At 39.0% G+C, this 12,367-nt stretch overlaps 1 protein-coding gene across 9 annotated transcripts in view; it reads left to right on the top strand.

The window, feature by feature from the left end:
- nfixb (nuclear factor I/Xb) overlaps window positions 1–12,367 on the top strand; it is a 158,662-nt gene that overhangs the window by 55,023 nt on the left and 91,272 nt on the right. For all 9 annotated transcript variants that reach the window (XM_062984702.1, XM_062984697.1, XM_062984695.1 and 6 more), the window contains exon 3: window positions 3,217–3,748. In XM_062984702.1, the coding sequence (XP_062840772.1) occupies window positions 3,217–3,748 (532 nt within the window). The remainder of the gene's footprint in view (window positions 1–3,216; window positions 3,749–12,367) is intronic.

Here is a 12,367-nt window from a genome sequence, read left to right as displayed (position 1 = left end):
ACAATATATACTGATGGCAGTATGCAGTATACAATATATACTAAATGCAGTATGCAGTATACAATATATACTAAATGCAGTATGCAGTATACAATATATACTAAATGCAGTATGCATTTTACAATATATACTGAATGCAGTATGCAGTATACAATATATACTGAATGCAGTATGCAGTATACAATATATACTAAATGCAGTATGCAGTATACAATATATACTGAATGCAGTATGCAGTATACAATATATACTAAATGCAGTATGCAGTATACAATATATACTGAATGCAGTATGCAGTATACAATATATACTAAATGCAGTATGCAGTATACAATATATACTAAATGCAGTATGCAGTATACAATATATACTAAATGCAGTATGCAGTATACAATATATACTGAATGCAGTATGCAGTATACAATATATACTGAATGCAGTATGCAGTATACAATATATACTGAATGCAGTATGCAGTATACAATATATACTGAATGCAGTATGCAGTATACAATATATACTAAATGCAGTATGCAGTATACAATATATACTAAATGCAGTATGCAGTATACAATATATACTAAATGCAGTATGCAGTATACAATATATACTGAATGCAGTATGCAGTATACAATATATACTGAATGCAGTATGCAGTGTACAGTATGTATACTGAATGGAATAGTGTGACCTCATGCTACACATAATCAGTAATCAGGTGATGCTCTAGCTCTCAAAAGGGCACAGACTGATGGCTATGTGAGTGTGCCCTCCTGTCCTTGACCAAAGCTTGCCATGTCTAGCAATGCTAGCGTGGACTGGCGTGTCATGTGTTTGCCCTTAAATCCTAAATGCACACATCAGTATTTTGTGAAACCACGAGGCATGTTGCTCTCCCATGGCTTTGTTTGGGGCTGCTAAATCCAGGAGCAGCTGCTGACTACAGGGTCCGTAGGGATTTTTGGGAGCTCTGCGCTCTCTCCCATCACCCTGTGCCAAGGAGGCATTACGCAAGGAGGGGGGGTCTAAGCCCTGCCGTGACAGTGGCTTCTCTGACAGCAAAGCAAGGCCGTACAGCGACAGGGTTGGTATGTTATGAACTCTTCCGACCGGCACATTGTGGACCGTCGGACTGGACCACGTCCTCTCGCGCCCCTTCCCTCCTTCGGGTTTCTCCCATCCCGGTTTTCTCCCTCCCTCTCTACCCCTTCTCATTTCCCTCCCTTTCAGCTCCTGAAGCGAACGCATTGGCTGGGCTACAGGCATCTCGTTGCCAAATAGGTGGGCCCTACTCATGTTGGCAAAGGCTCAGGCAATGGTTAGGTAAAGAACCCCGACAGGACGAGAAAGAGAGAGAGAGAGCACAATCGATTGAGCGAAAAAAAGAGAGAGCGCGTCGGAGAGAAAAAGGAAAAAAAAGAAAAAAAGGAACCAGCACTCGAGATTGCCAGCGGTCGTACGAGCTCGTCCAACGTCGATTCGGCTCTCGTTTTTTTTCTTTCCTACCCATATTCAGCGCTTCACTCGTGCCAGCTCCCCCCTTCTTTCATGAGTGTATATGCATGTGTGAGAATGTGTGTGTGAGTTTCTTCTGAGGCTTTTCTGGACTCAAAGATCTAATCAAACACCATCACCAGTTACGCTTTGCCAAGGATTTTTTGTCTTGCTTTACTTATTTAATTTTTTTTACTAGTAAATGGGTGTGAGTGTGATTCTGAAAAAGTAGATTTTCTTTTTTTAAAGCACCTTTTTTCTTGATTTTTTTTTTTATAAAAAAAAGAAAAAAAGTTTTACTTTTACCAGGAAATATTTCAACAGCAATTAAGCCTTTTTGTTTAAATAATAATTTAAAATATTATTATTGTTTTTTATTTTATTTATTACCAGTTTCTGCCTTTTTTGTGGCAATTGGAACATTGTTTTTTTTTTTTTTTTTTTGAATTTCCAAATCAAGTTCTTTCACTTCCGCCTAATTTTTGGTTTCTGCCAAACCAGCAGCAGCTTCAGCGGCGAGCGAGCACTAAAGGACCGGTGCAGGCACATTCTTATTGGGTTTTTTTCTCCCTCCCCATTCTGAGCGGCGTGCCAAACCTATAATGAGAGTGCAACATGGTAACTACCAGGCTTTCTGTTTCTATCTCTTTCTGTGTGGTGAGGTTGCTGGTGTTCGCCGCCTTCTCGCTCACAGCGAAACATGTGAACATGCGTGGGTTTCCGCTGTAGCTTAGCGAGGTTGCGATGGCAGGTGTTGAAGCGGCGCAGTTGAACCGTGGGCTCATGGTGGCGAGGGTCGGCGCCGAGGGGCTGGGGCACGGTGGCCCTGGCGTGCTGGCACCGTGGCGGGGTTTGAGCTTTGTCACTGAGCGCTGTATGCTGAAGGTATAATGAGGGAACTGAATGGGCTTTTTGTTGCTGCTGGGGGCACGAGCGTCGTTCTTGGCCTGATCTGAGTAGAACCGGGTGCTTGTACTGACATACTGAGATCTGGAATTTAGGTTCTTTTTTTAGGCTTCGGGATTTTAATGCAATCCGGGGTTTTACTAGAGAGTTATTGTGTTTATTGTTATAGTATAACATACACATGTTCATGTTTAGTTATGTGGTTTATATAGTATTTATGTTATTTGAATTCTGTATTAACTAAATAGTGACTTTTAAATGAATTTCCTGATTGCAATTGTTTTCAGATTATGTGCCTTAAACATCAATTATTTTATTTATATTTTAGAGCACTTTTTTTGTAGTTTTTTATGTAAAATTTTATAATTTTAGATGTATTAATATGTGCTGAGAGAATGTGCTTTATGCACCAAAAATGTACTTTTTAATAATAGAGATAAGACGCCCTTAAAAGAAAACTTTTTTTAAGATTATTTACATTATTTCAGGCATTTTAAATTTTTTTCTGCTGTTAATTTACTTTTTTATTATTGTTTCTATTATTTTGTTATACTAGTGTATTAGTACTAATGCTAATTTGTAGTAGAATTTTTATTATTTTTTATTATTTATATTTATTTTACATAATTGTTGGCTTTAATTTCCTTATTTTAACTTTTTTGACACTTTAATAAAATAAGAATAATGAATGTTTTTTTAATAAAATAATAAATAACAAAAACAATAATAATAATATTATTATTTAATGATAGTGTTATTTTTTAATATGTTTTCCACTGTAAGTTCTGACCCTGTTCGATACGTTTTTTTCCGCAGGATGAGTTCCATCCGTTCATCGAGGCACTTCTGCCACATGTCCGCGCCTTCTCCTACACCTGGTTCAACCTGCAGGCGCGCAAGCGCAAGTACTTCAAGAAGCATGAGAAGCGCATGTCGAAGGACGAGGAGAGGGCGGTGAAGGATGAACTGTTGGGCGAGAAACCCGAGATCAAGCAAAAGTGGGCATCGCGCCTGCTGGCCAAGCTGCGCAAAGACATCCGGCCCGAGTTCCGCGAGGACTTTGTGCTCACCGTGACCGGAAAGAAGCCACCGTGCTGCGTGCTCTCCAATCCCGACCAGAAGGGCAAAATCCGCCGCATCGACTGCCTCCGTCAGGCCGACAAGGTTTGGAGGCTCGACCTGGTCATGGTGATCCTGTTTAAGGGCAGCCCGCTGGAGAGCACGGACGGCGAGCGGCTGGTCAAGTCGCCGCAGTGCACCAACCACGGGCTCTGCGTCCAGCCGCACCACATCGGCGTCTCCGTCAAAGAGCTCGACCTGTACCTGGCCTACTTCGTTCACTCACCAGGTCAGTCTTGCACACACTCCAGCCTAGCAAAACAACAGTAAACATTCAGATAATTTAACATATTTAACTTATTTTAGCAGAAATTGTGCTTGTTTGATTCTTAGTTTGCGGTTTGTGTAATTAATTTAGTTTCAAACATAAGGGGAGTTGTATGTTGTGTATTCACATATATCTTATAGCTCATTATGTGTGTTTGTGTGTGTGTGTGTCTGTACCTTGTGACACACACACACACATACACTCACACACACACACACACACACACACACACACACACACATACACTCACACACACACACACACACACACACACACGCACACACACACACTATATGGCCAAAAATATTTGGATACCAAACCATGAGCTTGTTTCAAAGACAAATAGTATTAAAATAGAGTGACAACAGCCACTTTTTTAGAAGGCTTTACAGAACAATGAGAAGTATGTCTGTGGGAATTTGTGCCCATTCACTGATGGTACTGATATTGGTCAGGAAAGCCTGAATTCTAAAGCTGTTCAGTGGGGCTAAGGTCAGAACTCTGTGCTGGACACTGGAGCTTAAGTCAGGTTCTTAATGACTTTATAAACATTGCTTTGTTCATAGAGGCACAGTCATGCTGGAACAGAATAGGGCCTTCCCTAAACTGGTAGCATATTATTTTCTTTATATAACTGATGTATACACACATGCAATAATTAGAGGTGGTGTCCCAATACTTTTGTTCATATAGTGTATTGCTTTCTAACCAGTACATTCCTGTTCTTCATATCTTATCACTACACACACGTGAACCGTCTGACTGATAATGAATAATCAGGAATTGAACTGGCATGTCAGTTTTGAATCGTCTTTGCTATGTAAACAGTATTTAAACTGTAGAAAGGTAAATGTTAGTCAAATTAGTTAAGCTGTTTGAATACATGGTGGTCAGTGAATTTATTTGTCTTATTTTATTAGTTCAAAAATGTATAAAAGATGGTACAAATGGGTACAAATAAATGTGACGATACTAGTAGCACTTTATTTAATTTTATGTTTAAATAATAAATATAATTACATTTTTTAAATGTGTTTAAAAATATATATATTCATAGTACGTCAACATTAATTACAATAAATTCTAGGATTGTTTAACAATTGAATTCCTGAGCTTTAAATAATGTGCAGATTTTGTATTGTATTTTTACTTAAATAATCTGCAGTGTTTACTAAATAATTGTTCTTCAAAAATTAGTTCCTGAGCTTTAAATCATGTGTAGTTTATTCGCTAGCACTTTGGCTGACCAGCAAATAGTACGAAACCGTTTCATTAGTCAAAATTTTTAAAGCTGCATATATATATTTTTAAATAGATGTTATTTTTAGTTCCCTCTGCCATTTTTAATGCATGATTCTATTTTAGAAATAAGTTTGAGGTTAAAATCATGTTGGATTTTTCCCGCCTTGCTTCTTTGCTAGACACCAATACGACACTAATAAAATATTAAATTTCAAATAATAAAAAAAACTATTAAAATGTTAAAATGTGCATTTATGTAGGTATTGGAAGTATTTACAATGCTTTTTCTTATTCTTTATCATTTTCACATTTGTATTTTTTTTTGCTTATGTATAGCCTCTTACTTGGCCACCAGTACAGGAACTATTATCTGCCTCTGGTCTCTCTAAGCGCAGCTGATTTTAACAATAGTTTCCCACACTGTGTGGATATTTGGGCATAAAGCACTTCTTTGGCACGGGCCAGAAAAGAGATTTCACGCCCCATGCCGAGCTCCTTTCAGCGCTCCGTCGTGCCGTGCTATTCCTCCCTTACAATATGCCTCCGCTCGGCTTATCTCTCTAATCACGGCCCTTTTAACCTGTGTGACCACTCGATGCTTCACTACCTCTAAGTCCTCGACGTCTCTATTTGTTTTTAAAAGAGCTGCTTCATGCTAGAAAGGAAGAGTTTAGTGAAGTGTCAAGGTCGGTCGGCAGGTCCAGACTCGCTCTACTTATTACTCTCTAACTCTACATGCTTCTGTTCAGGGTTGCGAACTGTTTTGAATGACTAGAGGTGTTTGTGAAAAGACACCGACCTGAATTTATCCACCCTATATTTTGGCTAAATGTGTCAAACACTGATATATTTCTAAATACATAATAAATGGGTTTGAATTTCTAGAGGTGATGTTATAAATACATGTTTTCTGCTTTGCATTGTTTATGTGGGTGAACAGTTTCAGTTCATTCCAAAATCTGTATCTTTGTAATTATTAATCATTATTTTAAAATTCTGATTGATGGAGGGGTTAGGGTTTCAAGGGGTGCAACCTGCACCAAAGCATTTATTATCCAACGCTTTAAAGAAAATAGTGCAGGGGTATTGAATTATAAAGATAATTATGATTGTTGCAGTAAATACATTTGTATTTATTTATTTATTTATTTATTTATTTCTACCCCAGTAAAACGTTCATTTATTGTAAAATTTACAATACGGTATGAATAATACAAATTACAATAATAAATACTGAAGGTCTTTTGCCACGCAGACTACAAGTAATATTTTATACACATTTTTATTAGTAATGAAATATTTATGTTTGGATAGTTGTGCAGAAATTTTACAGTTTTACATATATTATTTAAGCTTTACAGCAATGCTGCTATATACTGTATAAATATGGATATAATATAGATTCAAACAGTGCATCATTTAATTATGGACTAATTAATATAAAATTATTTTAAACCAGTTTCACACCCTAAACAAACCACTATATTTCTTATATAATTAAAGTGAATAAATATATTAAATACTTAATAGAAATAACCCTTCATACTTGTCAGTCTAACCATGAAGGAAGTGAAGAAAACATAGAACAAACAAAACAACCAAGGCTTATTTTTTTACATGATTTGTTACCCTCTGTCATATAAAAAAGATGTAAAAACAAATGAATAAAATGTATATTAAACTTTAATTAGGAACTACATTTAAAGATGACATTATGTGTATAAGGGTGATTGGGTGGTGCAGCGATACATTACACCAGCTCACTACCATTGGGGTCCAGGGTTTGAATCTGCAGTGGTGCTATCATCCAGTTGGTGTCTACATACAGACATGATTGTCTATGTCTTTAGAAGGGGGGGGGGGGGGCATAATATTTGGTATTTTACACCCTGACTGTGTAGTATCTATTGTTTAATGTGTAATCCTTTACCGGTGAGACCTGACAGATATGACGATTTGTGCGCCCACTGAATTATAGTTGTGCTACTTTTGGCCCGTGGCTTAAAAAGTAATGAAAGTACCAGGATGTTCCTCTTTATCTCTGTCCAGTCTGTTACTGTTCATCGCAGAAGCGGTGATAATGGAGTTTAAACATGCTGTACAGATTTACGACGTGCCAGAGATCGTTCACAGTTCCGAGTAGCTTGTTTTCGGGCCTGTTTGGTTCACGTCTGTGTGAATGTGTTTGTGAATATGTTCTGCATTCGTCAAATATGAAGCGCAGTTTCGTATTTATATCACTTTTATACTTACACAGTTGTGCAGCAAACATGCATCCAGAGATTGCAGAGGCTAAACATGAGCATCATGCAAAGATATTTAGAAAAAGGAAGAGAGACACAGAGTCCATAAAAGGAGCATGATTAGTTGTTGTTTTCCCTTCAGTAGAGAGAAAAAGAAAACGATGCCAAAACAGACACATAAAAATTCATTTTACACATGAAGTAATGCTTCACAGTTCATACAACCATCACAGAATAATTTCCATTCTAGAGTCTTCTAGAGGTGTTAAAGAAATCCACGAGTAAGTGTTGGGATTCTACAGGGAAATAACACCAGGAAAAAAAACTGTAAACATCCTTGTATGGTGTGAATTTGAAAAAAAAAACAAGAAAGAAACAATTTGCTTGGGTTTCTTATCGCTTGTATTTCCTCCCTCGACAAAGCTAATCCGGGTGACGTAGTTGTGGGCTTGTCAGCGACTCTTTGATCAGCAGACGATAAGGTCGGGAGAGCGCTCCAGCCTCCGAGCGAGGAGAAAATACTCAAATACTCGTGTTCAGTTTTTGGCCAGAAAACAGGGTGAAGTTTTTGGAAAGGGAGCGGCTTCCCGCTGCTCGAGAGCTCCGGCCCGGAGCCCCGCACCAGGCCACGCTGGCTAGGGCATTCAGCTAAGATTAAATACACAACACGCTGCCTGCTAATGCTCATATTTAGAGCGGCTTCTTCTCTTTCACTTTTTGTTTTTCAGAGAAATTAAGATTCAAAAACTAGATTTTTCGAGGGGGCAAATTTACCATCAGCATCTCAACTGGAAGTAACTGGGAGCAGATTAAGATTTTGGTTCTTTTTTGTGTTTGTGTGTTGGAGAGAAAAGGGTGGAGGTGGAGAGAAATAGTAAAAGCCAAAATAAGAAATGTGCAGCGATGCTCTAAATACATTATTGTACGATTCTTCAGTTTTATTTTTTGTAACTACATTAATGTCTATGGGAAACAAACGTCTACATACTTTTGCACAATCCTTTCAAATATAGACTTTTAAACTTGTTAAGTATAGCAAATATCCACATTTTGCATTAATGTATGCAGACAAAAGCTTTACTGAATATTTAAATTATTTTTTTACTACAGCTACATGCACTAACTGAGCACTTTATTAGGAACACCTGTGAGGTATCTTCATTCTTTTTTTATACAAGCAACACAAGCTACACAGAATATGGATAAACTTTGTGGGTATACAATTACTGACTGTAGTTAATCTCTTGCTCTGTACACTTTTTATCTATTTACTGTATTTATCTATACAAAGACCCTTCAGCACTGCAATGACACTAACATGGTAATAACATGGTAATGCATGTTGTTCTGGTATGAATGTATCAGGTGCACCAGTGTTTCTCTGCATATTTCTTTGTAAAATTTGATTCCTTCCTGAAACAATCTGTGCACTTGGGCACTATTTTAGAATTAATTCCCACTACTAAAACATTTTGACTGTTGAAATGATCCTATAAAATGCTTTTATTTTTTAATATTCCCAAATATTCTTTCTATTCTTTCTGTTTATTTTTATTGAATTTAGCAGTAGCTGCAGCGCCGTCCTGACCAATCAATTACTGGATAACACACACTCTATCCTATCTATCTATCTATCTATCTATCTATCTATCTATCTATCTATCTATCTATCTATCTATCTATCTATCTATCTATCCATCTATCCATCTATCCATCTATCCATCCATCCATCCATCCATCCATCCATCCATCCATCTATAGATATACCTGTCTATCTGTCTGTCTGTCTCTCTGTCTGTTTGTCAGTTTGTCTATCAGAAGCTAAATTTACACCCCCTGAATCTTAAGTCTTCAGATTTGATTCAGTGATGGCAGAAATAACACTGACAATTTAAATCATCTTATTTGACTTATTTCAGCGAGTATTAAGTAACAGAATAATCCTTGAATAAAGACGGACTAAAATGCCAGGCTGAAAACAATAGGCTGTCTGCGGAGAAGACTCAGACTGGCCCTCATGCCCGCCTGGCAGCCCTGTATGGAAGATGCCAGCTTTTCAAACCAGCCCAGTTTTCTCTGCCAACATCCCTCCTTCTCAGCCGCTCTTCCTTTATGTTGTTCTTGTTTTGCGAACCTGTTTCCCCCCTGTTTGTCTGAGCTTCTCTCGCTTTTTTCCCCAGCTTACTCTTCCTCACTTTATCTAAAAAAAAATAATAAAAAAAGAATTCACACCTTAAAAAAACAAAATAAAGGAACAAAAATCCTGTTCTGAAAAACAAAACATGAATTCCAGATTTATTTACTTTTTTATTCGACTGAAATGCTGATCTAGACATTTTAACAGAGAAGTTTGAGATGATCAGTGCCTGGCTAGAGATTCTCGATGTTGGTGTCCATGTTCCAAATCAAAATGGAGGAGGTTTTTGGCAGCACTCGCGCCGGTCTCATGTAGCATGCAGTGAGCCGGTCCTAGCGCTAGCGGGAACATGAGTATTTGTATCGTATTTACCTTAATACAATCATTATTCTAGCTTGAATTTGTCTTCTTTACCAATCAAATGATGCACCATTCATTCATTCATTTATTTATTTATTGTCTGTTTTACCACCTTTCTATTTTGGTCAGGGTCACAGTGGGCCTGATTCACTGGGCGAAAGGTAGGGAACACCCTGGACAGGTCGTCAGTCCGTCACAGGACACACACACTCAAACACACACACACTTTCTAGCAGCTCCTGTTAACCTGACTGCATTTCTATGGATTTATGGGAGGAAACCGGAGCTCAGGAGGAAACCCAGGGCACAGGGAGAACATGCAAACTTCACACAGAAAGGCGACAACGCTACCCGCTGTGCCACTGTTCCACCCACGATGCATTATAACCTACAGATAATACCAAGCATGTTACTATAGAGTGTTGCCACTATAACAGCCTAAACTTCTCCAGTAAGGCTTCTCTCAAGATTTCGGAGTGCGTCTGTGAGAATTTGTGTCTGTAGAGTCAAAGGAGAATTTCCAAAGCGACTTACAGTACTGTAAGCAATTGAGGTTTAATGGCCTTGCTCAAGGGCTCAAAAGTGGCAACCTGGCAGTGGCAGGGCTTGAACCAGCGACCCTTTGGTTACTAGTTCAATACCTTAATCATTAGACTGCAACTTCCCCATTTCATCCCAAAGGTGTTTAGTGGGGCTTTGGACATGCCACTGGAGTTCCTACTCTGTACCATGTCCCGGACCGCTCCACCTGGGAATCGAACCCAGGACCTTCCACCATGCAGCTCACAATGTACTTACAGATAATAACAAGCAACAAGCAAATATTTATAACCCATGCATGTCACTATAGAGTAACAGCCTAAACTTCTCCAGTAAGGCTTCTCATAAGATTTCGGAGTGCGTATGTGGGAATTTGTGTCCGTAGAGTCAAAAGAGCATTTGTTGGTTCAGGCACTGATTGTAATTGAATTATATGCTTATGAGTAAATGATACAGACTTTATAACATTCATTCAATTCATATAACGTATAATATGATTTTTACTTGTGCTGCAGGTACTTGTGAGCACTTATAAATGCTTTATGACATGTGATTTACAAGACTTGTGTTAAGCTTAGCATACAGATAGGAAGGCATAATAGCTGGTACGAGCGTGTGTTTGTGTATGAGAACGAGAGGCAGCCAGCAGGACTGACGCGCCGGACAGGCTAATAGTGACGGTACGAGCGAGCGAGGGGAATAATGATGGGAAAATGAGGAGCATTATTGCACCAGGGTAAACAGCACTCGGCTCGCGTGAAAAGGCTCTATTGAGTCTCAGGAGCACCCTGCCTTTTTTCCTCATCAGGGGGCTTCCTGCAGCTCCCAGAGGCGCCCTTTTGTTCCGACGCTGTGTGTGTGTGTGTGTGTGTGTGTGTGTATAGAGGCAGTGTTTTACTGAGGTGAGGGAGCAGGGTAGCATTAATGTCCTACAAGAGCCGTGTGTGATCTTTATGTTCTTTACTAGTTTTACACTGTTTTTGTACTCTAGGTCAGGGGTTTTCAAACTAATTTTCCATGATTTTTACCACGACCCCGGCCACACAAATAATGCATCAAAACGAAACACAAAACAAAAAATGCTTAATTAATAAAAATGGTGGCAATCTGGTCCCACTGTGGTTTACAGATAACGTAAAGCCTCCACAAAGGGTGTTTGTGTACAAGTATATTTTATTAACATTTTAGTGTCATTTATTTGCAAGTTCGGGTTTGTCAGTGACAGTTCATCAGTTTTCAGTACACAGAGGAGGTGTTAGCTGGCATGCTAGTGGGTTGTGCCAGCTCAGCCCATTGGTTTGGATGGCCTGAGGCTAACTGTGTTAGCTTAGTAAGCTTTTTGTTTGTTTGTTTGTTTATTAGGATTTTAACGTCATGTTTTACACTTCGGTTACATTCATGACAGGAACGGTAGTTACTCATTACACAAGATTCATCAGTTCACAAGGTTATATCGAACACAGTCATGGACAATTTTGTATCTCCAATTCACCTCACTTGCATGTCTTTGGACTGTGGGAGGAAACCGGAGCACCCGGAGTAAACCCACGCAGACACGGGGAGAACATGCAAACTCCACACAGAAAGGACCCGGACCACCCCATCTGGGGATCGAACCCAGGACCTTCTTGCTGTGAGGCGACAGTGCTACCCACTTAGCCACCGTGCCGCCCAGCTTAGTAAGCAAAAGTGACATAATCACTGAAATAGTGTTTCTAAATAATCTGCCTTATGAGTTCAATGTCTTATTAGAATCCTCTCTACGTAGGCAGCTCCCTAGGAAGGCAGTAGGCAACAAGGCCCAATGTGTGTCATGTTCATTCTGTATGTCAATTCAGTCCTCTTCTACCTTTGCCTAATGCTTCTTCCATTCGTAAAAAACTCAACTGCCAAGAGAACACACATCAGACATTGTGCGGTCTAAGTGTGTGTGTTAAGTTTGTGAATGTAGCAGTTGCAGTGTGTGTGTGTGTGTGCGTGTGTGTGTGTGTGTACACTTGTCATAGTAGCTCAGGGACTTAGGGTGTAAACTAGGTGCTAATGCATCCTTTTGCCGGT

This window comes from Trichomycterus rosablanca, chromosome 22 (genome assembly GCF_030014385.1).
Source record: "Trichomycterus rosablanca isolate fTriRos1 chromosome 22, fTriRos1.hap1, whole genome shotgun sequence".
Lineage (NCBI taxonomy): Eukaryota > Metazoa > Chordata > Actinopteri > Siluriformes > Trichomycteridae > Trichomycterus > Trichomycterus rosablanca.
Note: the sequence above shows the minus strand (reverse complement) of the source record. Positions and strands in the feature narration are given on the sequence as shown.